The sequence below is a fragment of the Diaporthe amygdali genome (genome assembly GCF_026229845.1).
Source record: "Diaporthe amygdali strain CAA958 chromosome Unknown NODE_24_length_778219_cov_64_757418, whole genome shotgun sequence".
Lineage (NCBI taxonomy): Eukaryota > Fungi > Ascomycota > Sordariomycetes > Diaporthales > Diaporthaceae > Diaporthe > Diaporthe amygdali.
This window is the reverse complement of record NW_026517044.1, coordinates 152963-179375: the sequence shown is the minus strand read 5'-3', so window position 1 is coordinate 179375 and position 26413 is coordinate 152963. Positions and strand designations below refer to the sequence as shown.

Sequence of the window (26413 nt, the reverse complement as noted above, 5' to 3'; positions counted from 1 at the left end):
CCGTCGAGCGTTGGCGCTGACGCTGACACACCAACCAAATGCCTCTGGGTAAGCAGGCCACCTTCATAATATAAATCGTGTCCCAGACCTTTTAAAACGATCTAGAGACCAGAAACATCATGGATTACATCCAAATAAGTATTTGGTTGTCGCAGCAGTAAGTAACAAGGGTGCTGTGCGAGAACATTTGAATTATTTCATTCAATAGGAACGAAAACGACAATGCCTGTGAGCTCGTGTTCTTGGTCGTTCGAACAGCCACTATGAACTGCTACCAAACTTAATACCGCATTGAAACGCGTCTCGACCAAAGTCGTAGCCATACAACGTACCCGCCATTGTCAACGTAATCACAGCTCTTTCGGTATTTCCGTCAGCTCAACTATCTCCCCATCCGGGCCTCTCAAATAGCACACCCTCTGACCCCTGGCCTTCGTTTCTGGTGACTCCTGGGGAATGGTAAACACACCACTATACAGAAACCAGCCTTCGGTCTTGACCCTTTCCAAGATGCTATCGAGACCCTGAACCATAAGGTTGACATGAGCCGCGCCTACATCCCAACTTCTTGTCTGCGGGGTGCGACTCTTCTGCTCTTCGGCGATGTCAGCCGGCAAGTCGTACTGAATCAGCTCGAGCGTGGAGATATGAGAGGGATCACTGCTTCCACCGGCGTGGGGAGTCTGTGGAAGTCCAAGCCAGGTCACATGCATGGTCGTGCCGGCTGGGGCGCCTGTGATGATGTGGGTCGGGTCTCCGGGGGTGAAACCCCCGGGGATGGTCTGATTCCAAATCACGGGGAGGCCAAGGATATCATTCCAGAATCGAAGGCTGTCTGACACTTTGTATGATGCGGAGTCAGCATTTGACTCTTGAGGCTTGCAACTTGAAATTCCACGAAGATCAATTCGATTGAGGGCCCAGTTCTACTCCTTCTGCAGCCATCTCGACCCGCCAAGGGGGCCAGAATTTTTGATATTGGTAATGCAAGGAGCCGTGGATGATCGATTCCTTCTTACTGGAGCGAACAGTGATCCCAGTGTGGCCGTAGCCGAGGATCTTGAATGTTTGAGTGGCAGACATGATGTGGGAAACACGTAAACTTCGAGTGGATGATTACGGGTTTCTCGAACGTAAGCAAAGGGAAGAATCATCAGGAAGGCAAAAGCTTCAATTTGGTTTTTGAGGAAAAGTCGTCCTTAAAGAGCTTGGAAGGATCACACCCTCGTCAGCGCTCTGTTCGTTGGCAACCAAAAGCAACCAACAGCAACCTGGGAATGCTCGCCAGAACAGGATGATTGGTACCACCTTTACACCTAGCGTGGCCCAGAAAGCACGCACTTTAATCCTACTCTTCGCGGTCCTGCATATCAACTAAAATATGCCTTTCTCGGAAACCCGCCGTGCGCACGCCTCGTCCAGAAGACCCTTACCCTCACAAACTCGCAATCACCTCTCGAACAAACTGATACTACCGTCCAACCAGGAAACATTGATTGACCTCAAATTTACACGCTAGGCACGGAAGGATCCGACGAGAACAAAGGTGCGTCGCACGTCAACCCTAGCTGTGCATCCCGAGTGCTCGGCCGGGAATTCCGATTGCCGCCGGCGACATACTTAACATTCTCTACCACACCATACGTCTGGATGGCTTCTAATGAACCTGGTTCTATCACGACGTCACCATCGATTTTATGCTTAATATTCTTACCCGCAAATGAGTTGTGATATCTGAGACCTTACTGACGAGCCGCGCAGGCCATTTCAGGCAGCCATTGACCAGGCTGCGCCACAGCTGAAGCTGAAAGCCCTGGAGGGTAACGCACCCCACTTGGCACTCACCTTCAGGCTGCAAACTCGGCTCCATCTCACCTCCCTCAGCCAGATTATCGGTCAAGATGAGTCGTCGATTCCTCAAGAACCTCCTGCCGTCAAAATCCAAGTCATCAGAAATATCAGAACCGATGGGTTCAACGTCGCTGGTGGCCAAGCTTACCCAGAAGCAGCTGGAGGAGTACAAGCCAAAGTCTCAGCCATGCTATAGCTTCTCGGGAACGAAATGGCAACGTGGCAGACCGCCAGCCGCTCAGGAGGCGTCGGGTGCGAATGAAGGGGCAAAGATCTCAAACCTGCGGCTTTTGACTTGGAACATCGACTTTATGGCGCCATTTCCTCAAGCCCGAATGGCATCAGCCCTCTCGTACCTACAGACACTGGTAGAGGACATCCCCGCATCCACAGCCGTCATCATCTGCCTCCAGGAGCTGAGGCAAGACATGCCGATCAATTTCGACCGTCTGGAGAAGAGCTTCGACCCACAGATTGCCGACGACCTGCGCCAGATCGCCTCGGCATCTTGGATTCAAAATAAATTCCTCGTCACGGATTTGACGACGGATTACTGGCGATGCGGCTACAACAGTGTCACACTCGTTGACAAGCGCCTCAGCATTGCAGAAGTGTCCCGGCTGCCTTTTGTCAGTGAGTACAAGCGAGAAGCTTTACTGGTCGACATCGCCGTGAGGACCGTCAGAGAGCAGGCCGAAGGCGACGCGGAAAGCAGACATTCCATTCTGCGGCTGTGCAACGTCCACTTGGACTCCATGGCAGGGAAGCCACCCATGCGGCCGATCCAGTGGAAGGCCTGCGCGAAATACCTGCAGGACGAGAGCGATGGAGTGGTCTGTGGCATTCTCGCAGGGGACTGCAATGCGAACCAAGGCTATGACCTGACTCAACCCGAGGAGAACGGGTTCAAGGATGCTTACCTCGAGATGGGAGGCAAGGAGGATGATCCTGAGGGGCACACATGGGGTCCACAGAGCAAGAGTTCTAGGTTTCCACATAAAAGAATGGACAAAGTATGTTTCTGGCAGCGAAATAGGGCCGAAGACCAACCCATTGTACAGCTGAAGAGCGTCGAGAAGATTGGCGTCGGGATCAGGGTCGAGGACAAGGCTATCAGCGAGAAACTCGATGAAGAGGGATGGATGGATTTTGTCACGGATCATCATGGTTTGATGGTGGAATTCGAAGTGGGAGAAGCTTGGGCTTTGGACACGCAAGCTTGAAGAACAGATTGCAGGCTCGCCAGGCGTTTCGGGCTCGCCAGGCGTTTCGATCTCGCCATACTCAACACAGGGGCACTTCTTTGAGAACATGCTGTAGCATCCTAAAGAGGGCTGATCGTGAAGGATTTTTCAACGCTTTTAGTTGAGGATGAGCCTGCAGAGCCTCTTGAATGAAAGTTTCGTATTGCGATCTTTCGTAGAAGAAGAGACCAGCGAAATTGCGCAGCCACCCAAAGCAGTGCCTTTGTCGAGCCCGTAACCAATCACATCCTGTGTCTATTTACTCTTCCAATGCGTCTTTCGAGACTAATGACAACAGTCAGTTGACCTCAATTGAACTTCTCTCTCTGACCTTGCAACCTCCACGCTCTTGTTGACGGCCTGCCTGCTAGGTGGCACATCCAAAGCCGGATTCTTCTCGAAGAAATTCACCGGTTTCAGCCCAACTCTGAATACTTCTACCGGCATAACTGGCCAATCTTCCGGCCGCGGGACATGCGTAAATCCAAATGTGCACCACACGACACCCTCGCCCGCCTTGATGTCACCCTTGCGCGAAGCCCAGGTCCGCAGGCCAGTACCACCGACGCTCTGCCACGGGAAGTCGCCTGCCGGGTATAGCTCGTCCTCATCCTGTTTGGTGAAGTAGAAGTGGTGATCGGCAAATTCTGCCCTCATTCCGTGCAGGGACCCAGGCTCAGCCAGCTGCAGCTGAGTTGGAGGGATCATGACCTTGTATCCGCTCGGCTTATGCGATGCCTCGTTCTTGCGGGTGGGGTTTATCATCTTGACTGCGCGGTTGAGGCTTGCATCGAGGTCGAGGAAGGACTCCTTCTCAATCGGTGTGGACTCGACGCCAAATGCCACACCGTAAGGATTTGTCGCTGCGTTCCAACCCTGGCGTTTGACGTCCTCATATACGATTGTGCCCTCATCGTAGGAGTCGATGGAAGGATCGAGACGTAGGCAGAATATGTGTTGGTGGATGGGAGCCATGACACCTGGAGAGACCATGATTCCGTAGTTTATCCCGTCATGGTCTGCATTCTGATCCGCCGGCACAAGGGACATGATTCCTGTAGCCCGGACTTCGTAGTGAATGTTTGCGGCCGTGTCAAAGACCCATTGAAGGATGTACTCATAGTTCGAGATGGTCATGATCTAGGTACTGTCAGCCTCTTGAGTAGCAACGCTGTATCAGGCCGTGCATAACTTACAGTCTGGATGACAAGTTCACGGTTACGAGTCACCTCCGCCCGCCCAGTGCGGTAATTCGTGTGTTTCCAACCGATGCCATTGTCCACTTCATGCATGCATATCGCGTTCTTGAGAGTCATTGGCTTACCCTCGTGGTCATTCATCCACCGATCGAAGTACCGAATAGCACCGAGACAGTCACACCCCAACTCCAGGTTGTTCGCCGTGCATCCCGCACCACCCTCGCCAAGGTCGTATGCGCTCTTGCGGTGATACGGAACTCTTGGATCACCGTATGGCACCGTCATCTCCGCAAGGGAGAGTCGGTAGAACACCGGCCTACCATCGTAAGTCACATCTCGTAGGACCACGCCCTCGCGCCAGTTGAAGTCGAGGTGGAAGCGCCACTTCTGCCACTCGACCACCTCACCCTCTGACACGCGGAAGCTGACACCATCTGGCTGGCTGATATTGATAGGCTTGAGGTCTTCACGCAGCTTGGGTTGCAACTCCGAAGCATACTCTGCGTCGGGGTTATTTTGCCACGGTCTGCTCTCGGCGGCTTCGTTATCGACATAGATCTCATCTGGCTTCATCGGCAGTCTGTCGATGCGTATCACCTTCATAGTGAGATCGTCGACTACTACCGAGAAGTCTAGAGGGTGGGCGAAATGGTTGCCTGAGGGGTGGTCTCGAGCCTTGGGATCCAGCGGCTTGAGGAACATCCAAACCTGGTACTGGCGCCTCTCGGGGGTTGCTGACTCTGTTCCATACGGCCACGGCTCAGGCTGGACAACGCAGCCCTCTGGCAGCTTGAGCCGATCGATCTCGGCTTGAACAAGAGGGTCGCTCATGACAATGTCCTCCAGGCGGTGCATATCGATGTTGGTTGCTGGTGGGTAGCAAGCTGTGCCCATGTCGCGGGTCTTAATGGTCTTGCCGCTCGACAGCTCAATTATATCTTCGAATACAGTGGCTTCTCCCTTGAGCTGATAGGACACATATGTGCGCCGCGATGGCGCGGGACCTCTGCCTTGGATGAAAGCGACGCATTCTGCCTTGGGCGGCTCCTTGATGCCGACGACTCGGATGAGCAGCTCCTTTCCGGGATGTTTGGCGTGTATCGAGTCCGTGGTGAGTTGTACTTCATCCGGCTGTAGACTCAGAAATGGGTGGCGTGTCCCCATGTTTGTCTGCTGGGTAGTTGTCTACCTCGTCTTCGTGGGAAAGAAAAAAGGTGTACAAGTCATTCGGTTAGGCTCGGGGCTCGGGGCGGACCTTCGGTTTTAAAGACCGACCTAGAGACTTACGAAGTCAGACGACGGTACACTGAAACGAGCAGTGTGCAACTGTTTATATCTGGCCTTTTGGTCTATGATTGTGAGGCAGAACCTGAAGTCTAAGATTGTCGCCGAGAAGATAAGGTCTCACTAGACGATGGTATAGAAAGGGACCTGATTCTATGAGGTAAATTGACATCTGTTAGCCTATCACGGTCGACTAGGATGCCGTTCGAAATCGAAGAGCCGCATTCTCCGCACGGGCATGGAGCAAGATCGCGTATAGCTCGTTTGCAAATGGGACCCACATCCCGAGACATGAACCTCTTTGCCCAATGAGGAAACAAAAGTGAGTGGTTGATAGGAACCGTATCGAATTGATGACGACTCCAATTGTCGTTGATTGACTGAGGCGTCTTTGTCAGAATATGGTGTAATGTAGAAATATGCGGAGCTAAAGAGCACGTGTAATCGAATATTTGTTCTATTCAATAAGCTACGAGCACTTTATGGACCCTGTTCCATTCAAAAAGACTCACTGGTATGCAGCATAAATTTGTTACAAATACATGCATCTCCATACAAATAGTGACCAACACGATGTTCATAGGTTGGTAGTCTGACAATGTAATCATCTAGATCAGCTCTTTGGCCATGTTGACCCATCTGCAGTCCACAAACATGTAACATAAAAAGACAGATTTTATCACTCACGAGCAAATGTAGGTCTCGCAATCATTCTGATAGGCGTCATAATCAGTAATATTGCATACGCTCGGTTAACTTAAAGCAGAATGTTCTACGGAGTGGTGCTGACTATTTGACAAGTTTTCGTATACCTTTAAGAACCAAATCATTTCTACTGCGATCTTCAGGGCCACGACAGGTGCATGTCAGTGAACATTCTGTGGTAATGTGACACATTTATCGGACGCCTTGATGTCTGAGCAGCTGAAGTTGTGATTCTGTGCTGTACACTGTACGGACTCGTCCAATACAAAATGACTGGCAGAAGAAATACAGTACACACAGGACTGTGCTTAACCCTTTGGGGGGGGGACTTGAAAAGATCAAGCATTACACCTGGGATCGGACAGTAAGGCCCTAGGAGAGGAAGATGTTTACAATTTCCCCAAAATCTCTTGCTATTATATCCCATTCTAGTGTAGTACTCGTAGTCATGACATGTTGCAGGTTTGCTTTCCTAAGAGTCTCAAACCGAAGGAAGAAATGGGCAAGTCTACTAATTTCCAAACTCCCAAAGCAGGAAAGCTAAAAAGTCCTAACAACTTGTTGTGTTTCTGTGTAGATATGCCATGCACACGTACCTAAAAAGTTCCAGAACTTTTTTCGCCCTTGGGAACTACTACTCAGCAAAGTAGCTGTCACAACAAGCATTTAGTCACCACAGTAACCTTCAGTTGAATGCCCATGAATGGCCAGCCTCTACCTCAGACTTCTACGAGTCAGTCGTTGAAATTCCACGACTCCTCGGATTCTCTTATAGAAGTAAGAAATCTAAACGTGTTGGGCGAAAGTCATTTATTATTGGCCTCGTTCAGTCAAAGGTGTCAAGATTTGTGCGTGGCGGGTCACTGCTGCACATGCCGACGCAACAAATCGCAAATTGACAATTATACTACACGGCTTGAAGACCCGAAGCACCTCCGTTGCTGTGCTCTGGCTTCAAAAGACTCCCGACGTCGCATACACAATCAATATCAAGCCTCGCCGCCAGGTCGACGCCAATCTGAACTGCTGCCTACGGATGCAGATGTTTCACAGGACTTGTCCAGAGATGCAGGCTTATCAAGTAGCTGAAGATTTTGAGGCGCTGCTGCCGGCGATGACCTCCTGCTCCAGAGCTACCCTTGCCTCAATCTCCTCAAGTGGGTAGTCGCGTGAGTCTCCGCGACCCCAGATGAACCTCATCACTGTCCATGGGTCGTCATCGTCCTCTTCGAACAGAAAGTGCGGGTCAGCGCCTATCCGCAGATACTGCAGAGCTTGTTCAAATAGCATATCTGCACACGCCATTGCGAAGATTGTCCAAGATCCCGATTGATCGGAAAAGGCCAGATTGATATCCGCGCCGCGGTCCAAGTAATCATCTACCAGATCATCTCTGTCTGCAATATAGGCCATGTGCAGAGCTGTAACACCGTTGCGGTTTTGGGCGTCGATATCAACAAGGTCGTTGTCGATCAGATAGTCGATTGTTTCTTCCATTTCCCAACGTGTCGCAATATGAAGGGCTGTGACATCTCCTTCGACATCTTGGGAATTGGCACCTCGCTTAATCAGCAATTCTGCAGTAGAAGTGTGTTGATTGCATATCGCGTAATGCAAGGGTGTCCACCATGAGAAAAAATCATCCGGGTCGGCGTATGGACACATATTTGCGGGTCTTTCGTCCACATAGTCAGGGTCTCTGTCGTAAAATTCGGGGCGATTTGGGAGGAATTCTGGGCCGCGGAGCAATTCAGAGCAACAACTGCACAGCTTTGCTGATTCTGACTCGATATCTGCACCATGGTCCAACAGATACTCTACTACAGAATCCTGTCCGTGACTTGCGGCGCATGCAAGCGGGGAGAAATGAGCTCCTGAAGGAGGATGTACATCATTTTGGATGTTGTAGTAGTAATCGTGGATGTTGAAGAGAACGTCAGTGCCCCAGAGCAGGCCGTTTTCGTCAAGCATGTTCACATCCACCCCACTTTCAACAAGCCGCTTCAGCGTTCCAAATTCCTCGTTTTCAATAGCCCAATAGACTGAAAGTGTACAGTCAGTTTCTACTAATGGAAGCCATTGTTTTGATACCGGGCCAGCCAGCGCAGTTCTCACACAACACTTACTAGCTACGCCGTGCTCGTCCTTGACATGCGCCTTATAGGCAACAGGAATGGCAATTCTGTAGTAGCGACGACTGGTACATGCCAACGAGATCAGGTCACGAACCGAAAGATACCACTCTTGTTCTATGATCTGAAGAAGGAGCTCATCTGGCAGGCGATCAAGGTGGCTTCCAGGGTCGCGAGCTGCAGCCATGGTGTCGAAAAGAGTCGTGTACAGATTGGTGAAGAGATTATCGATGTGTATGAGCTTTCTGCTACTGACAGAAGGGAGGGACAGTATTTTAAAGTTGACATCCAGGCTCCAGGCCCCAGCTTCTGCCTAAGGCTGTGAGACAGCCACTGGTGTGCAAACAAAGAAGACAAAGGGCACAGTTTGGCCATCACACCTGCCTACTATTTCTTGATCACCTAAGAACGGCCCCAGTCTAGAACACCCAGTAGTAGACGTTGCGGCATTCATTTACCCTATTCTCGGGTACAATGTCTCAGCTGTGAATGCGCAGCAGGTCATTCATCCAGCCAGCTGCATATCTATGTTGCTAATGGTATCATGAATGGGTGCCGTCGATCTTGCAGTGGAAGCATTGCACATGTTCTGCACCGGATGTGCCGTTGAGGACGATGAATAATTCTGAGAAGTACATCATGGTACTTTCTACGAAAGGTCAACATCTGTGAACTGTCCCAACCGATGCAAAATTTCACCCTTCTCTGCCCGACCCGCGATCTTGAGCTCAACCCATCCTTGATGTGGCCGATTTCCTTGGCCCCTCGCTGTACACATGGTGGCGCACTGGTCAGCATCAGTCTGCCGTTTTGAATGTCGGTGGAAGGATGCTCTGGAACACGGAGGTATCTACCATGGATACGACTGCTTCGTGGGTACTATTTCAGAAACACTGGGTGTCGCTGGCTGCTTAGCGGATACGTTGCATTTTTATTGGGCTCTTCTAGGTACTTTCCATTCCATTGTGGCCTTTTTAGAAGACATGATTTTCTAGAGCAGTCGTTCCACGGGGCTGATAGGTGGGGCGAAGTGTCCAAGAGCTGTAAAATCGGGCTCATAGTGGGACCTGCACCTGCCGGTGTCTGCGCCGTCTTTCTTTGGTGGTCGCGCGTCCATTGTAGCTTTGAAGCTCCTATGGTTTCGTGCAAGGTTGCTGGGATTGTAGACCTGCATTGTAGAGCTGCTCGTGTCGACCTAAGCACTTTGAAATATTGTCTGAATGTGAATGAAGCCTCAATGGCTTTACGAACTGCGAAAGGATTGTAGATTGCGTGAAAGGGTTCGATGTCGTTATGTATTACAATGCTTCAAGACCTGTACAGAGCCCAGCTTGCTAGTATGTGTCCCCTGGCAGATAGCTGATCCAGCGAAGATGTACTTCACATATGCGGTCCTTCACTTGACATAAGATCTTCCACATAATTCGGGCAGAGAAGAATGAGTAATAAATTTTAGAAAACTTTATTTCCATGAGATGCGAACGTATTCATAAAGTTTCTAGTTAAGTGGACCAATGGGCGTAGGAGACTTTATTCAGCCTATTTGATACCATGATTAATGCCCCATTCGAGCGTTGGGCTTGTTTTAATGCGTGAGTATCATACACGACGCGAAGTATGATGTGCAGGAGGAATAGTCAAGTCATTCGATCGTAGTCAGGGCGAAAATCAAAGTTCCCTAATTAGCTGACTTTGTATGATCACCATTGCGACCTGGAACGGATGAAAACTCGGCCACGATAGCCCTCATCTATCACCAACAGCTTGCGATTCCATGGTTTCAGGTTCAACAAAGATCCATAGCGTTGGGTTGGACTTCACATGTTTCGTGATGTTCAAGCCTAGTATCGCTTTGCCTTTTGATCACACGCAAGTCGTGCACTAAGCCACAAAAGAAATGTTACGCAGGGCGGAGGTACTTGGACTGATTTCCACTAACACCTAGCGAATCATGGCTGTCCCCTACACGCCTGAACTCTTGCACCGGCACGTATTCCAAGCAATTGCTTGCTATGATGGAACGCTTACGCGGGATCAACGACTGAACGATTGCCACTACCTGAATTAGCTACAATCTGAGCTCAGCCGCAGCAGTACATCGAGCGCAGATGCACGATACCAAGGCTGTGGGAATGGATCCCGGTAGTGCTGAGACCCGAGAGACTATCAGACAGCAGCATGGGCAGAGGACGATTGCCTACTGTATCATGAGAGCAATCCTGCGTTTTGGCCAGCATAAAACGCCTCTGACGTGTTTCCCGCGTGCTTGGACCGACCAGACGGACTCTGAGCAACGTGCCTCTCTGACGAACGCGCGAAATTCGCCACAGGTCAACTCAAACAGGGCAAGAGAGGCTCGTTCGCGCAAGAACGACTTCTTTTGGGGCTAGAAGCTGACTTTCTTCTTGGAGTGGTTCGCACGGACTGGGCCCACGCCTCTAGACGGAATCGTCGCCCACGCGGCATGGCTTCGTGAACGTTGCATCCCAACCGAGCACACGAGATCCAGCGGGGTAGATATCAACCGGTGAGCTTTTCTGAACTCGGACTACTGCAGTCGAGTCCGATGTCTTGCACTTGGCATGGAATAGGGAGATGCAGTGTCACCTATGTGGACCGCTTGCCTTCATTGGAGGCGCATAAGGGCGTATCTGCAGCCGTGAATTCTTGGCGGACTTCTGGGTGGGTTCTCGTTCCAAATCCGCCTGGCATGCCTTCTCGAATTGGCATATGTAACGGCTCTGTGTTGCCCGAGCCGCATGTCAGCGTGTCAAAGTCTTGCGTCAGCCCCTCAGCGAACTGCAGGTTTAACCCGGTGGCTACACAAGAACCCAATGGTAGAGGTCCACGGCATGCTAATTCTGAGCCCGATGACTGAGAAGCAAGATGGTGCCGCCACGATGATGTCGATCAGTACAATAGATATCGCGCTTAGACTTCTAGAGCAAGGGGCCACTATCTACGTCAGGTCTGTCCAACGCTTCTTGCGGGACGCTGGGGGTCAGTGTTGGCGAGAAGCCGTCACTTGGGGTGAAAGTACTACCTGTTCGCATCTCGGTACCAATCCCACTCTCTGCATGTGCGTAAGGAATCTTCATCCCGTCCTTTCATTGGATAGGGCTGACGATGGACCATTCGAAGGGAGAGATGACGGCGATCAATCCACGAGCAGTTCGTCTGGAACCCTAAGGGCTTGGCTAGATGAACACTAACGCTCTGACCACATCTCGAGCACATGTAGAGACATAAGTAATTCGAGCTGGGTGGATCCAAGCTGGACCATACTAGTGACCCGGGTCTTTCCCCTAGCCGCGCTGCAGGGGATTAAGATGTTGACTCAGATAAGGTCATCCCAGGGGCGCGCCAATGGATGCACCCATCTGGCGAGGATATTCGTCTCATCACTCATTTTATTTACTTTTGGGGCCCCTCTTTCTGCAACGGGCCGACGGCATGCGTAGGGGATGAAGGTGCGGAGGCTTTCACTGGGCATTCTAGGCGCAGTGGGAAAAGCAAGCCTCCGGACTCGTCGACGTTTGACAGGAAGTCAATCTCAGGCAAGATTAACCTTGATACGTGGGATAAGAAGCTCGACCTGCATGCTGCAGCCCCTGCAGGGACATCACGGCCTACCATGTCTCCCCTTGCATCTTCCCCTCAAGTCTAAGATTTACCCGGTTTTAGCTTTCAGCACAAATTGTTTGTCAGAAAGAAGAAGCTCCCGCTACGTTTCACCAGGAAGATATCCTTCTGACATTCTCATTGATCGTAGAAATAAACTCATGTCTAATGTTTGACAGCACACGTGTTTCGCGTGTGACGGGCAAGGCCTGACGCGAATACATCCTCGTGCGAGCTAGCCTTTGACCCTAAAGGCGTGCCGCCGCCACGTTCGCCTCAGGTAGAACAGTCTTGCGCCCATGTCTGTAGCCTAGCATCTGAATCCCATGAGAAGTCTAGCCTGAAACCTTTCTAGAATAGATCCGATGTGGTAATACGCTGTACTTATATGGTTCATACCAGCCATGGACGCTAGTTCCAAACCTGCAATTCACCTGGGCCATCGGGGATGATGCCGGACCAGGTTTCTGGGAAGCTGTTACTACCTGCCACTACTACGCAAGCTCGTCCAGCCCTTAAATCTAGCCCCTTTGCCTTCCCATATCCCCAGGAGCCTTTGTTATGAGACAATGAGACGTTCTTCGCGTCTTTGCCAACCTGACCCCCTCAATGGCACCAGGTGCCCATGCAAAGGTCGGAAATGAAGACGGCCACCCTCATCCTCATCCTCCTCCAGTTCCTGATCGCAGGCGCGACGGCCCAGTCATCTCTTTCTGAAGTGGTAGCGGAGCTGCCTAGCTGCGCTGTGAGTTGGCATTCCTCTGAGAATCTGTGACTTTTGCTTCCGCTGACAACCATATGTCTAGTTGACCTGCCTGATCACGGCTATCTCGCATTCACCGTGCTCTCTGACCGATGTCGACTGCACATGCTCGAACAAGAAGCTAAATGACGAAGCTCAAGTCTGCGGCCTTGCCAATTGCACCATCAAGGACGGACTCAGTGAGTACAGCACAGCCTTTTGTTATTCTTGGCCCAGTCTCAACAACTGACATTCGAGAACAGGAGCGAAGAACATCACAGAGACACTATGCCAAAACGGAGCGCCACCAGACCGGAGTCTTGTCCCAGTCTTCTCAGGCTTTCTCGCTCTTGCTGGTGTAGCTGTGGCTCTGAGATTGATCGCCAGATATATAACTTTATGTTACTTTTGGTGGGATGATCTCTGCATCTTCCTTGCCTTCGTGAGCACCCCTCCCTCCCTCCGACCCACATCCCCACAGGCTATCCAGACGAAACCAAGAAGCAAGCAAGCATTCTGACACCCCTTTTCCGACCACAGTCGGGCTGCGCTGCCTTTGCAGCAACAAACATCCGAGCAGCGGTGCTTGGCATGGGTCAGGACGTGTGGAACGTTCCCTTCGACCACATCACCTGGCTGCTGCTGATCTTCTGGGTCAACATGGGCCTGTACGCCGTAACGCGGGGGCTGATCCGCGCCTCCATTATCTTCTTCTATATGCGAATTTTCCCGAGCACCTCCAATTACACCGTTTACCGCCTCGTATTCTGGACGGGTGTCCTCAACGCCGTGCACATCACGTGCTTCACCCTCGCCGTCATTTTGCAGTGTCAGCCTACGCGCTTCTTCTGGTACCAGTGGGACAAGCAGGGTCCCGTGCAGGGCCACTGCGGCAATGCGAATGCGCTGGCTTGGGCCGCGGCTGGAGCGGGGATTGCGTTGGATTTGTGGCTTTTTGCGCTGCCTTGGCCAGGAATCTGGAAGTTGAACCTGAGCTGGAGGCGGAAGATATTCGCTGGGATTATGTTGAGTGTTGGTGTTGCGTAAGTGACGAAATGGTTGATCCCAGGCTTGCTTACATATGCGCTGACGTCTGATCCTTCAGATTCTTCGTGATCAGTCTTGTGAGACTGAAGACGATTAACACTTTCACGACTACGATCAATCCCAGTAGTAAGTCGACCGACCCTCGACATAATTCGCAGGCGAAACGACTCACTGATCATCTTTATACAGGGGATTTCGTGGAAGTAGGAATCTGGTCTGGAATCGAGATCGATGTCGGCGTAGTCTGCCCCTGCCTGCCGTCGATCCGCATCCTACTCGTCCGATACGCGCCGCGCTGCATGGGCTTGGGGAGCAGTGCGGACCACGACCTGGAGGAGCAGCAGCAGGCGAGCAGGCCAGCTCGGGGACGACACGGTAGGAGGCTCCGGAAGCGCAGCTACGTCAACTTCGACGTCGAGGGCGGCAGCAGCGGCCGCAGCGGGAAGATGTCCCTCACCGCTGTCGCCTCGACGCCTCCCGGCAGCACCTTTACGGATGGTAAGAAGAGCCCATGGAATGAAAGCGAATACCGGCTTGCTACTTTTAAGAGACATAGCACGGAGATGGTGGATGATGTCATAGTCGCTTCTGATGTTTGAGGATGGTTAGTCTGTCCTGTCGTATATAGAACATTCCATTGAATACCTCCAACGCTCTGCTGCCAAGCGACGTTTCCTGGATGGCCTGTCACTGATTGTGGGCACTGCTTGCTTTCCCACGTCGATATAAGGCTTGGGAAACCCTCCAGGGTTTTCAGACAGTGACACGCGATGCTCAACTTGCTTCTTGAGAACGTAACGTATTCGGAGGCGTCTTACACGTTGCTTCAAAAGGCAGCCGTGCAATTGGCGCGCATGACGGAGCCTGTGTCACCCCAACAGAACTCACTGTTTCACATCATGGTGGATTGCGCACGCGTATCAGTAGTTCATGATTTCTTTTTATTTCAAATCTATCCGCAGGTATCTACCATCATGCTGCGCCAGTCCAATCCCAAACCAAATCATATTAGACCACGACAACCTTGTTGGTGGCAGACTTCTCCTTCTCGTCATCCCAGATGTTGATGTCCCACTTGGGTTTGTCTGCGCAAGCAATGGGTCAGCATTTTGTCGCATCAGAAAGGTGTAGCCATTTCCGGCCAAAGATAACTCACAGGTAGCTGGGACATTGAATCGCTGGTACTCCTTGACACCAATCTCGTTGATAGCCTTGATGTCGTCGTCGTTGAGCTTGATCTCCTGGAAGTTGGCAGCGATACGGCTGGGTGTGACAGACTTGGGGATAACGCTGTGGCCGCCGACCTGGGACCAGGCCAGCACGACTTGCGCGCCGGTGGCGTTGTGCTTCTTGGCGATGGCCTCGACTGTGGGGTGAGTGATGAGCAGGGGCAGGCCGAAGCTGTTGTTGCCGAAGGCCGAGTAGGCGGTAATGTGGATGCCCTTCTCCTTGGCGTAGGGGATGAGGGTGTCGTTCTGGTTCAGGCGTGGGTGGCGCTCGACCTGGTTGACGGACGGCACAACACCAGTGGCCTTGGTGACCTCCTCGAGGTGCTCAATGGTGAAGTTGGAGACACCAATGTTCTTGACCTTGCTCTTAGGGAGCGCGATCAGTGCCTTCCATGTGTCCACCAGGGAGACACCGTTGTCGAGCGCAACCTCGTTCTCCTTCTCCTTGTGCTTAGGGAAAAGCACCTCGCCGATGGCACCCTCCAAGGGGAAGGCAACGGGCCAGTGAATGAGGTAGAGGTCAAGGTAGTCAAGCTGGAGCTCGGCGAGCGTGTCGTCGAGGGCCTTCTCGACGTGCTCGGGGCGGTGGGCGTTGTTCCACAGCTTGGAGGTGATGAAGACCTCCTCACGCTTGATGCCGAACTCCTTGAGGCCCTTGTGCAGGCCCTCGGCGACCTCCTTCTGGTTCTGGTAGATCTTGGCCAGGTCGAGGTGGCGGTAGCCGGCCTTCAGGGCCTCGTAGATACCGGTAGACACCTCACCGGGCTGGGACTGCCACGTGCCATAGCCGAGAGTACTGTGAAGCGGGAAGCACTCGTGTCAGTGAGCTAGAACTCAATGGTAACGGACTCATCTTCCTTCTCCCGAGCCTCTGGATGGAGAGTAGACAGATGTCATTCCCCATGCCGATCAGGGGTTGATCCGAATATGGAGGGGTAGAACTTACGGGATCTCGTCGCCGGACAGAAGCTTGGCCTTGGTACCGAAAGACATGGTGAAGGAATCAGATCTGACGTGTTTTGTTTACTTTCGGTGAGGTGAGGAGGGTAGAGAGACGAGAATCGGTGTAGAATGGGACGAGAATCAGGAGATCAAGAGACGACCCCTCTGTTTGCTTTCGTTCAAGAAGGGAAACAACTTTATAACTCAAGGAGGGGCACGCATGACGGCATAGCCCTGCCCCATTCCTGACCCATATTTCTGCTGCCCCTCCCCCTCATTCTCATCATCAAGGTGCCAGACCCACGGCAGCATTGTCGAATCGCGCCGATGGTGGAGCGCAGAGTCTTCCCTCTTCCAGCTTTTTGTTGCTGAGTCAATTCCCGCATAGGTTGTGATTGGCGAGCGTAACAATTTGGCGACATTAGCGCCAGGAGGACCCTCAGTCGGGCCAGTTCAACCCGAGCTTCTCCAGCATTTCTTCCGTCAAAGCGGATAATTGGTGAAGCTTGGCGGCTCACATGGCGCGGGATGAAACCTCAATGCTATACCAGCAATGGCCTAGTTTGGGCAGAGCAATGGTTGTAGCCAGGACTCGAATATATGAAGCATCACGAATAATTCGTGATCATAACGAAATGGCCGTGCCAAATTTGGAACACATGAATCTTTTCTGTCCCATCATCTCAGCAAGCCGCAAATTTGGGTTCGGCCACCGGAACACAAAATAGTGCCCGGGTGGATACAAATTTATAACCTTGGAAGAGCTTCCACTTCACCTCCGACTACTCCCGCTTCACCCCACTACCCCATGGGCAAGCTCTATATCGCGGGTGTCATCAGGTTGAACCCATTATACTTTTGCAAAATTTAGGCCTGTTGGAAAACCTTCTGGTATGACATTCTATATTCATCAAAGGGTTTCTGCCAGGCAAGGCGGAGCTACCGATAATTGTGCTATATAGACTACCTATGGCGCGCTTCGTAACCATATGGATCGGTGATCGCGTGATGGGTATCCTTAGTCATCGTATATCAGAATGGAAGTGGGTCACTTGCGTCCTCGTTTCTGTTTTCTCTTCTCTAATAATTTCAGTCTGCGTCAATAGCAAGCATTTCAATTGCTTACGCTGACCGTTGTCTTACTAACAGCAGACACAAAACAACACTGCAAATCACCATCTGCGGGCCGAAAATTTCATTGGCTCACCTTGCTCAACATTTTCTTTCCACTTTGCAGTTCAAGACAAAACTCAAGCGAGAAGTAGTACTGTCTGTTTTAGAAGCACAATTTGACTGGGCCAAGGGGGCAGGCTTAGGGGCACGGCTTGTTTGAACAGATTGGCCTATTGATGGCCGCGACCTTGTGTTCTCGGGCAGAGTCAGCCAACTAACCATGGTGCACCCAAAGCGGCCCGTTTCGACACGACCGTCCTGGTGTTTCGGCCGCTTCACTGGGTGCTGCCCCCAAATTGACATCTCGCCCTTTTATGCTTCGCCATGAGACTTAAAATCCGCGCAATATGCGCCGCCTACTTTTTGTTTTGCTTGAGTTGCTTGCTAGTTGCTATCGTCGTGTCCAAGCCGCTTCAGCTCACGTCGCGTATCTTTTCACTCCATTATCCCATTTCTCAGCCCTAGTCGCGCCCGATAAGTGAATCTTGGTGGAAGCTCTAGCAAGTCTGGTATGATGGCGAGAAATAAGAACAGACTGTATATTGCAATTTATCCCAGCGGCAGGGGCGAGAACAGGTGAGTTCGCGTAGAAATCTACATCTGGCGTGACACGACTGTGTGTAGATTCTGCAGATATTGATCCATTGAAGAATGTTGACCGTTTCGTATAGATATCACTGGGCACTGATGATTGGGCCAAAGGCTGAAGATGGTGCAGTCCGTGGTCAACGCCATCATGTCAAGAACCAGATGGTTGGCGGCTGGAGTTATGTATCGAACCAAGTTCGAGATGTTCGGGTCACGGTTCAGCTTCTGGCGCGTGTAACGATCGCGAAGATAGAAGATGAGGCGCGATTGATAGAGATCATACAAAATGTGCCAGTTGATCCAGGTGATTGGCACGGCCGAGACGACGGGAGTGAGCCTGAGTGGGGCTGCCGAATTTGGCTTTTGGCGGCGTTGAGATTTATCAAGGACGATCCGTGCGTCCTCGGCACGAATGTCTTCAGTGAAATGGAGGGACCTGAAGGCATTTTGGAAACAGCAAAGGGTTTTGTTGAGGGTAAAATCGCCTCCGGGCGGTATGATTCACATGCCATGGAGCCCAAGCCGCTCTTGGATCTTATGACGGGAAAGGAGACGTACGCAGATATCAATCTCAAAGCTAAATTATAAGCTCAATTATGACTAGCACTACTTGTAGTAACTAAGGTTTTGCGCATTTTAGTGCCTTAGGACTACCTATTAGCATAGTGATGGACTTTCTCGCGACTAACACAGCACCTCAAGCACGGGAAACCCGCTTTAGCCCTCTTCTTCTCCTGGTACTCGGCGTTGGGGTTGATATCCTTCCATCCAACGTGATATCAACTGGGTTCTCACTAGCCAAATATGCAAGCAGCACATCCGCCTGCAAGTCCAGTGTGATGTAATCAGTAGTCGCCTCAAAGAAATTATCACCTCCGCCAGCAAGATAGTCAAGAGTGGCCACCTGATAAGTACCAGCCAAGTCGATAGGTGTACCCGCAACAGTCACATTCATAAGCCTGCTTCCAACCTGGCCAGCGGGGTCGTACACAATCCTTAGGCTGCTGCTCACCTGCAGGAAGCTTGTCACCGCCCGTCCGTTGGCTTGGTTGACAGCAGAGACAATTCCCTCGAGCACGTCCCAGACTTGCTGCCCGGAGTAGGTAAGCTCCACGATGGCGTTGCCGAACGGGAAGGACGTTAGGACCTCGCCTCTGGTGACGGGGCCGACGTCGATGGACGCGCGGATGCCGCCCGCGTTGATGATGGCAAAGTCGGCCTCGGGCCGGTACGCAGTGATGGCGTCGGCCATGAAGTCGCCGAGCGTGCACTCCTGGGCCTGGCACGTCTCCTGCACAAGCTCGACGGCCGACTCGCCCACGACCTCGTTGGCAAACTCTTGGAACGGCTCCCGCCACGCGTCGATCTGCGCCTGCAGCTCCGGGTCCTGCTTCGTCTGGTTTGTCAGGTGGATTGGCGCGCCGTGATATTCGAGCACGCGCCCGGCCGAGTCATATACCAGGTCAATGTACCCGAGGTACTCGCCCCAGCGATATGCAGTCACGATGAAGACCTCATCTCCATCTGTGTTTTCCGCTATTGTTGGGTAGGACCCCTGACTGCCGGTGAAATTGCCCAATGGGGTATGTGAGTGCCCGCCGATGATGAGAGAGAGGCCGGTTGTTTGCTGTGCGAGCTTGATGTCTTCCGAGTAGCCAATGTGGGTGAGAGCTACGATCCTTCGAATGTAGGTTGTGGCCTTGATCTCATCAATGGCAGCCTGCACGGCGACAATGGGGTCGGTGAAGGTAGTGCCGTTTCCAGGGTTGCTCAGCTGGCTTGTCTCTGGGGTGATGACTCCGATCACTGCCAGGTCATATTCTTCAAAAATAACATACGGCTTAACAGAACTGTTCAGAGTCGGGTTGGTACTTTTGAGATTTGCTGCGAGAATTGGGAAAGTGATGTTATTGATGAAAGCGGCCAGCTCCTCGTCGCCGCCATCAAACTCGTGGTTGCCCAAGGTCATGGCATTGACGCCAAGTTGGTTGAGAGTATCTGCAGTCCTCCAGCCTTTATAGAAGTTGTAAAAAAGTGTGCCTTGGAACTCGTCCCCCGCGTTCAGGAACAAGCTGTTCTCCTTCGACGGCCGGGTTGAATTTAGAATTGTCTTGACACGTGAGTAGCCACCGAAACACCCTCTCTCCGGCCGTGTGCAGTCTGTCCCAGATGAGGAGAATTGGTCGAGATGGGCATGGACATCGTTGATATGGTAAATTGAGATCTCAAAATTACCCGTGTCGCTTCTCCTCTGGTGCAGATCATGGCGACGGCTGACAAGAACATCTTCTGCAAATGCTGCAGGGAGGAGCAACAGCGCGGACAGAAGATTCCTGATTGAAGACATCGTCGCCAGAGCCTTGTGGTGTTGTTCGAAGTAGAGCGGAAGACGCGGAAAGGTTACATTGGCTTTCATGGGATACGCATGGCATTTTAATTTCAATATCCCATTTGTCTCAATTTCTTTACGGTTGAGTCAGATGCAGGGGCCATGTCTAATTGGACTAATGATCGTCCTGCTTGGCAGCTGGGCACGTCGTACACCTTCTGAAAGGGGGACAGTGTCCCGGGATTGTGGGCGAGCTTGATAAAGCACGTGTAGAACTATGCGTGCTGGCAGGTTGATAGGGTTGGCCAAGAGATGTGGTCGTGTGTAAGCGACTTGGCAGACTGTAACGAAAGATAAGTCGTGGCTGCACGCGGCGTCATCGCGACGATATGTGGCTGAAAATTCGAGATGGAGGAATATTCTCGGGTGAGTTGCTTCTTAGGGCCTGTCTTACTCAGTACAAACTATGATCCATCAAGGTCCGGGAGATGGCCAGTGACGCTTAATGGCCGTAATGGACCAAAGCGTAAAACCACGGACCTGACTAAAGGTTTGCGTCTCCACCCTAACCTTATCACATATCCAACGTGAAGTGAGGCAGCGCAAAAATCTGTTTGCCTATTCTAGACTTTATTTAAGCCCAGTGCGGTTAATTTTGCGGTATTGCTACGTTCAAGCTTTGGGGACATATACTGTATGTGTAGAAATGATATTAAAATCACCGCTGGAACAGGCTGGGTTCTCCGGACGAGCCGGATGACACTGCCCACATCACATACACTGGCACTGTTGGAACAACACCGCCACATTCTCAAAAATCGCAACGCGTCGTTGCGAAGACCACTGTAGCTTTTTTACTTTCCCGTGTAGAAGGTTATTCAATAGAAAAGTACTATACAAGAGGTTATCCCAAGGAAGGTTATACCAAGATAGGTTATTCTACAAGAGGTTATTCTATAGCTGGTCATCCCAAAGCTCTGCCCCTCCCCCCCCCCCTTTTTTTTGGCAAAAGCATACGTTGATCCCAGATATACTGTGGCTGTGAATGCTTCTATGTTTCCTGTCGGGCTCGCGGCACATCTTCAAGTGCCAGTCTATGCACTTACTGAGCAGGCTGCTGTGATTATCTCTGGACAAAATGACGATGGTATGTGTGGGTAGGCACAATGCATGAGAGACTGCTTGCTTGAGTCGATGGGACCTTCGAATAACGACATGACGCACTGCTAGACTACGCATTGATGGAATGAGAGGGTCTATGGCGGTTGAGAAACTGTTTTCATTCACAATTTCAGATGCTTTCAAATACGTTCACCCCTGAAATGGTGGCAGCATTTGCCTTTTGCTGACTTACTGCTTATGTATTCCCGCAACCCTTTTCGTAACTCTAGTTATGAACTGTAGCGTGAAGTCCCGGCAGAATCTGCAGGTCCTCAGGCTTGTGCACATACTTGCCATCCTCAGTGATCTTAGCCCCAGGCGTCTTGCGCTGCTGCTGCGTCTGGCGGATCTTGACCCACTCCTCGGTGGTGAGGTGCTTGCCCAGCTCAGTAAACACATTAGAGGTCTTGCCGAGGCGGGCCAGCAGGGGACTGTCCTGCAGAGGGTCCAGGACGATGTGGTTGTTGGGTCGGGCAAAGTACAGGACACCGAGGCGGTCAATCTGGGCCTGGTCCTGTGGCGGCGCATGCACGCGGTGGATGGACGACTTGATCAGCCCGCCCGTCAGCGCCGTCAGCGCGTCGCATGTGTTGATAGTAATGGTTCCGTCCACCGGCTTCACCCACTTCCACTGGCCCTCGTTGTTGAGGATCTGGAGGCCGCAAACGGGCTGGCGGAAAAGCAGCGTGATGCTGCCGAGGTCGGTGTGCCCTGGCGAGTAGAGCTCACCGACTTTCTTATTATCCTCCTGCGAGCGGGCAGCATAGTGCATGTACCGCAGGTGGTCTTCCCCCTTAACATCGTACTGATGCTCTCGGACTAGCTGGTACTCATCGGGTAACTCGAGGAAGAGTGCGAAGAGTCTCAGCAGCTTCACGACGACCTCCTCGTGACATTTCTAAATAGAATTAGAGGAAATTTATGACCTTGCTCATTGAGGCGCCTCAGGACCTACCCGGGAAAATGCCTCGATCTCTTTAATGTTGTCCTCGAGAACCGGGGGCTGTTGCCGCTTGTGAAATCCGTCAAACTTTGGAATATTGTAGACTTGGACATTGTCCTTAATTCCATTGCCAAGGCTGATGACAAATTATTAGCAAAATTTATAGTCAGTGACCTGCAGCTCTTACATTCTGTGACCGGCAGGGCGGTACCCATTGTATTCGCCTCGGACGAGGTCATCACTGTTGTGAAACTTCAACTTCTCCTCCAGTGGAAGATTGTAGAACTCTCTGCCAAGAGCAAATTGCCTGTCTACCTCTTCTTGACTGATGTTGAAGTTCTTCACGTAGAAGAAGCCTGGGGAGATCTTAGTCGTGGGGACTCATTTGGCTGTAAACGCAGTGATACAGGGACACTTACCGACTTTGGTGATAGCATACTCAAGCTCCTTAACAAGCTCCTCCTTGCCGCCAGGCGTATCGAACTTGCTTAGGTCAATGGTCACCAGTTCAGCCCAGTCCACTGTTCAGGTCAGAATTGCAAAGCGATGAATGGTATCCCTTGACTTGTTGCTTACAATCTTCCTTGGTCACGGGAACCTGCTCGTATCTCTCGATGATTCTTCCTGGCATCTTGTATATTCAACCTGACAATTGATCTGATACTTGTTTTTGAGTTTAGGCCAATATGAAAATGTTCAAAGAACGCAAAGGTATGAAAGTCGATATGTTTGCAGAGAGACGTCAGCTTCAAAGCAGCATGGAAAAGACCAGGATACATCCAGAGTTGCCGCCGCGACAACGACATCGGACATTTAATGCGAGTCCACCTGTATATGAAGCACGCCATATGAGCTTATCACCAGCCTCTTACAAATACAATCCCATTCAAAACATGGCTGGTCCCATCCGAAAGCATCCACCTGCTGTCTAACCCGCATCGACCACCAATGACAGCTGCAACAAATCCATATCAGTGTCCGTTGATCACAAGCTGCATATGTAACAGGCTCGATTAGAAGTCCCTCCCGCGGGGTTTCCTCACACACGTCGTCCTCCACAGCCGGACAATGTGAGGAAGTGCGGAGATGTGAGCACGCAATAGCTTCGTGGAGCACACCATCTTCGGGAATGTGGGATCCTAACCCCAAACCACAGTATTGGTGAGTATTCCCGTGCAGAGAATCAGTCTCGCAACGGCTTTAGCATCTCGGAAGTCGTGAGGGTTCTTTCGGATATCGCCTTGCTCGTGGAGTGCCGGGGCAGGACTCAGATGCCGTTCAGCCTCAACTTGGACGAATGGGCAAAACCTCGGCAGCACGCCATTCGAGCCCTGCCAAGCACCACTTTAGCTGCAGATTTACTGTGACCATGGATATGAATTATGGGTTCTTGCTCTCTTCTTGAGCTATATCGGATGAACCTATAGCCCCCGGAAACAGGTGCTATCGCCCTGATGAAGCTGACCCTCGGCCGCAACACGGTCTGTATCTATGGTGGAAGGGTGTGGGCCGATCACGCCTGAACTTGGGGGCTCCATAGCTTGAGGATGAAATTTTGGTGCCTTTAATTTCGATAGAGGATATGAAGTGTTTGGACTCCTGTTGTCATGGCATTGTCTGAGATCGTCAGCCTGCCTAGTATCGTCCTACGTTCGTAGACAATGTCGACCTCAGCGGAGGCGAAAGCCGGCGGCCGACAGCGGTCGAGGTTATCGTTGATTGGTGTTTTCAAAGAAGTCTTCAATTGGTACCCATCTGAGTACCCAGTGGCAGAGAGAAAGTGAGTTTCACATATTATTCTGAGAACACAAGACCTCATCAGGACCACATACTCAAAATCGAACAGACTATTACTGAAGCTCGACATCTCTATCCTCGTATTTGCATGCTTATGCTGTGAGTTTTCGATGCCTGACCCCTCCCCCATCCAGAAAACACAGTGTACTGATTATAAAATTCTCAGTCTTCGTCAAATACCTTGGTAACCTCTGAGCGATCACCTACACAGCTGGACCAAAGCTAACACACAAAGACCAAACCAACATCAGCAATGCCTACGTCAGCGGGCTCAAGGAAGACTTCAGTCTCAACGGCAACGAGCTGAACTACTTCAACGTCTGCTACACAACAGCATACGTGGTCTTCCAGGTTCCCGGGATGCTGTTAATGTCGCGTCCGAAACTATCCAGGTGGCTGCTCCCGACGCTCGAGATCCTCTGGGGCGTAGTAACCTTTGCTCAGAGCCGCGTCACCAACGTGCACCAGCTGTACGCGCTGCGGTTCCTGGTCGGCATGCTCGAGGCGCCCGTCTTCGCCGGCACGCACTTCATCCTCGGGTCATGGTACAGCGGACCGGAGCTGTTCCGCCGCGCAGGCACGTGGTTCATCTGCAACCCGCTCGGGTCCATGATCAGCGGGTACCTGCAGGCGGCAGCGTATAAGAACCTATCCGGAGTCGGGGGTTTGACTGGATGGCGATGGTTGTTTATAATCGACGGAATATTCACCATCCCCGTCGCGCTGCTGGGCTATATTGTCTTCCCTGGGGTTCCGGACTCGCCGCGGCCGTTCTACCTCACTGAGGACGACACCAATCTGGCCAAGAGCCGTCTGGAGAAATTCCGCATTCGAAGGCCCGGGAAGCTTAATCTGGACGTGTTCAAGCGGACACTGAGCCGGTGGCATATCTGGGTGTTTGTGTTCTGCTATATGTGAGAAGACCCGTTTCGGTCATTCCGACCTCGTAACAGTGGGCAGTACACTGACCTGAAATACCCAGCTGCATGATCATATCATCCTACCCCTCGCAGTACATGAATTTGTGGCTCAAGGTCGAGGGCTACAGCACGGTGCAGGTCAACGAGCTGCCCACGGTGACGTACGCCATCACTGCTGTCGCGTCCTGGCTGGGGGCGACGTTAGCGGCTATCTACCCTTCCTGGGCCATCTACAGCATCGAAACCACCTGCGTCCTCTTCTCGACTATCTGTATGATCATCTGGAATATTCCCAAACCCTTGAAGTATGTCCTTCTCGCTCGCGCACGATCGTCTGTCCAACACTGACTCGTTTGAAAAAGATTCTTTGCTTGGTACCTTTTCGGCGTGTCTGGCTGTGCCAGTCCAATCCTGTACTCCACTGTGAACTCGGTCGTTAGGGACGATTCTGAGGAGCGAGCTATAATCATGGTTAGTTCTTTTCTCGAGACCGACAGCAGAGCCGTCGTTCTGGCATTGTGATGGCTGACAATACATCCGTAGGGATCTATGATGACCTTCGGATACTCGTTCCAGATTTGGGTTCCTCTGCTCATCTTCCCTACCGCGGGGCCCTACGGTGCACCAAGATGGCAGCACGGCTGGCCTGTGACATTTGTGTTTTACTTCCTGTTGTGGGCTGGTTTCATCACGGCCTTGCTTTTGCACAGACGAGGGTAAGTTATAAAACTGGGTCAAACTTATGACACGTAATACTGATCTAGCGAATAGTGAGAAGAAGCGTCAGCAGAGGGACTTGGCCACTGCCCTAAGCGGTGCAGACGATACGAGCAGGGAGATTGTTGCTGTTGAAACACCTGTGAACGATAAAGCCAACGGCTAGCTGGTCTTGCTGAGGCACGATGAGAGAGGATGCAAGACTCTCGATCCTCGAGTCGAGAGAGTTTACCAAATAGCCAGTAACAGCTTTAGTGTCAGAAGTAGTAGTATATTCGAATGTCGCGCGCTGGGTGCTTCCTATAAAAGTTTCAACAGCGGCGGACAAGGCTGAAACCGCGAGTAGAGTGTTCGGGGCCGACACCACTAAAGAGGCGATCCGGATTTTCTGAAGCAGGTGCCTTATTACCGACTTCTGGGCAATGTAAATTGGAAGTGTCCCTGAAAATATGACTGCCCAAATGCCGCTTGCATGTCTACAGTACCTGGTCAACTTCTTGAATTCTCATGCACATGGGTCATAGAGAGACCCAGCTTCATATATATATATAGTTCGAATTGAATTCGTCCTACAGAGAGGCAAAGGCCAATGGCCATCACTACCACAAGGCATTTGAGCACTAGCGCCTTGATCCAAGTCGTGGATCTCCATTTTTATTACGACTCCTGCACAAACACCAAGACCTTGAGGTAGGCAGACTGCTCTTCTCCTCGTTGTCCTTCTGCCAAAGAGGTCCATGTCCACATTACCATCAGAAGTTCAACTAGCCATGACTATGGCCCCTGGAA

At 51.5% G+C, this 26413-nt stretch overlaps 11 protein-coding genes across 11 annotated transcripts; 5 read left to right on the top strand and 6 right to left on the bottom strand.

The window, feature by feature from the left end:
* Nucleotides 1-350: 350 nt before the first annotated feature.
* On the bottom strand, nt 351-1083 carry J7T55_010676 (uncharacterized protein; the record flags this gene model as incomplete). The annotated part of the gene is made up of 2 exons (XM_053130769.1): nt 351-841; nt 1020-1083. 2 exons carry the CDS (start codon nt 1081-1083, stop codon nt 351-353), a joined length of 555 nt encoding a protein of 184 aa, XP_052990957.1.
* An 818-nt stretch (nt 1084-1901) lies between these two features.
* Nucleotides 1902-3074, top strand: J7T55_010675 (uncharacterized protein; the record flags this gene model as incomplete). Its single annotated transcript, XM_053130768.1, has 1 exon — nt 1902-3074. One exon carries the CDS (start codon nt 1902-1904, stop codon nt 3072-3074), a length of 1173 nt encoding a protein of 390 aa, XP_052990956.1.
* A 306-nt stretch (nt 3075-3380) lies between these two features.
* On the bottom strand, nt 3381-5458 carry J7T55_010674 (uncharacterized protein; the record flags this gene model as incomplete). The annotated part of the gene is made up of 2 exons (XM_053130767.1): nt 3381-4235; nt 4292-5458. The coding sequence occupies 2 exons, from the start codon at nt 5456-5458 to the stop codon at nt 3381-3383; spliced, it is 2022 nt and encodes a 673-aa protein (XP_052990955.1).
* Nucleotides 5459-7360: 1902 nt separating this feature from the next.
* On the bottom strand, nt 7361-8602 carry J7T55_010673 (uncharacterized protein; the record flags this gene model as incomplete). The annotated part of the gene is made up of 2 exons (XM_053130766.1): nt 7361-8325; nt 8410-8602. 2 exons carry the CDS (start codon nt 8600-8602, stop codon nt 7361-7363), a joined length of 1158 nt encoding a protein of 385 aa, XP_052990954.1.
* Nucleotides 8603-10523: 1921 nt separating this feature from the next.
* Nucleotides 10524-10805, top strand: J7T55_010672 (uncharacterized protein; the record flags this gene model as incomplete). The annotated part of the gene is made up of 1 exon (XM_053130765.1): nt 10524-10805. One exon carries the CDS (start codon nt 10524-10526, stop codon nt 10803-10805), a length of 282 nt encoding a protein of 93 aa, XP_052990953.1.
* Nucleotides 10806-12676: 1871 nt separating this feature from the next.
* J7T55_010671 (cfem domain-containing protein) lies at nt 12677-14424 on the top strand (the record flags this gene model as incomplete). Its single annotated transcript, XM_053130764.1, has 6 exons — nt 12677-12781; nt 12843-12978; nt 13042-13136; nt 13319-13821; nt 13884-13951; nt 14015-14424. 6 exons carry the CDS (start codon nt 12677-12679, stop codon nt 14422-14424), a joined length of 1317 nt encoding a protein of 438 aa, XP_052990952.1.
* A 409-nt stretch (nt 14425-14833) lies between these two features.
* Nucleotides 14834-16047, bottom strand: J7T55_010670 (uncharacterized protein; the record flags this gene model as incomplete). The annotated part of the gene is made up of 3 exons (XM_053130762.1): nt 14834-14910; nt 14982-15850; nt 16001-16047. 3 exons carry the CDS (start codon nt 16045-16047, stop codon nt 14834-14836), a joined length of 993 nt encoding a protein of 330 aa, XP_052990951.1.
* Nucleotides 16048-17683: 1636 nt separating this feature from the next.
* J7T55_010669 (uncharacterized protein) lies at nt 17684-18345 on the top strand (the record flags this gene model as incomplete). Its single annotated transcript, XM_053130761.1, has 2 exons — nt 17684-17745; nt 17841-18345. 2 exons carry the CDS (start codon nt 17684-17686, stop codon nt 18343-18345), a joined length of 567 nt encoding a protein of 188 aa, XP_052990950.1.
* A 109-nt stretch (nt 18346-18454) lies between these two features.
* J7T55_010668 (uncharacterized protein) lies at nt 18455-20104 on the bottom strand (the record flags this gene model as incomplete). Its single annotated transcript, XM_053130760.1, has 1 exon — nt 18455-20104. The coding sequence occupies one exon, from the start codon at nt 20102-20104 to the stop codon at nt 18455-18457; it is 1650 nt and encodes a 549-aa protein (XP_052990949.1).
* Nucleotides 20105-21473: 1369 nt separating this feature from the next.
* J7T55_010667 (uncharacterized protein) lies at nt 21474-22821 on the bottom strand (the record flags this gene model as incomplete). The annotated part of the gene is made up of 5 exons (XM_053130759.1): nt 21474-22145; nt 22203-22326; nt 22378-22546; nt 22610-22711; nt 22767-22821. 5 exons carry the CDS (start codon nt 22819-22821, stop codon nt 21474-21476), a joined length of 1122 nt encoding a protein of 373 aa, XP_052990948.1.
* Nucleotides 22822-23851: 1030 nt separating this feature from the next.
* J7T55_010666 (uncharacterized protein) lies at nt 23852-25790 on the top strand (the record flags this gene model as incomplete). Its single annotated transcript, XM_053130758.1, has 7 exons — nt 23852-23970; nt 24037-24086; nt 24223-24901; nt 24970-25212; nt 25270-25378; nt 25451-25623; nt 25679-25790. 7 exons carry the CDS (start codon nt 23852-23854, stop codon nt 25788-25790), a joined length of 1485 nt encoding a protein of 494 aa, XP_052990947.1.
* Nucleotides 25791-26413: the final 623 nt, after the last annotated feature.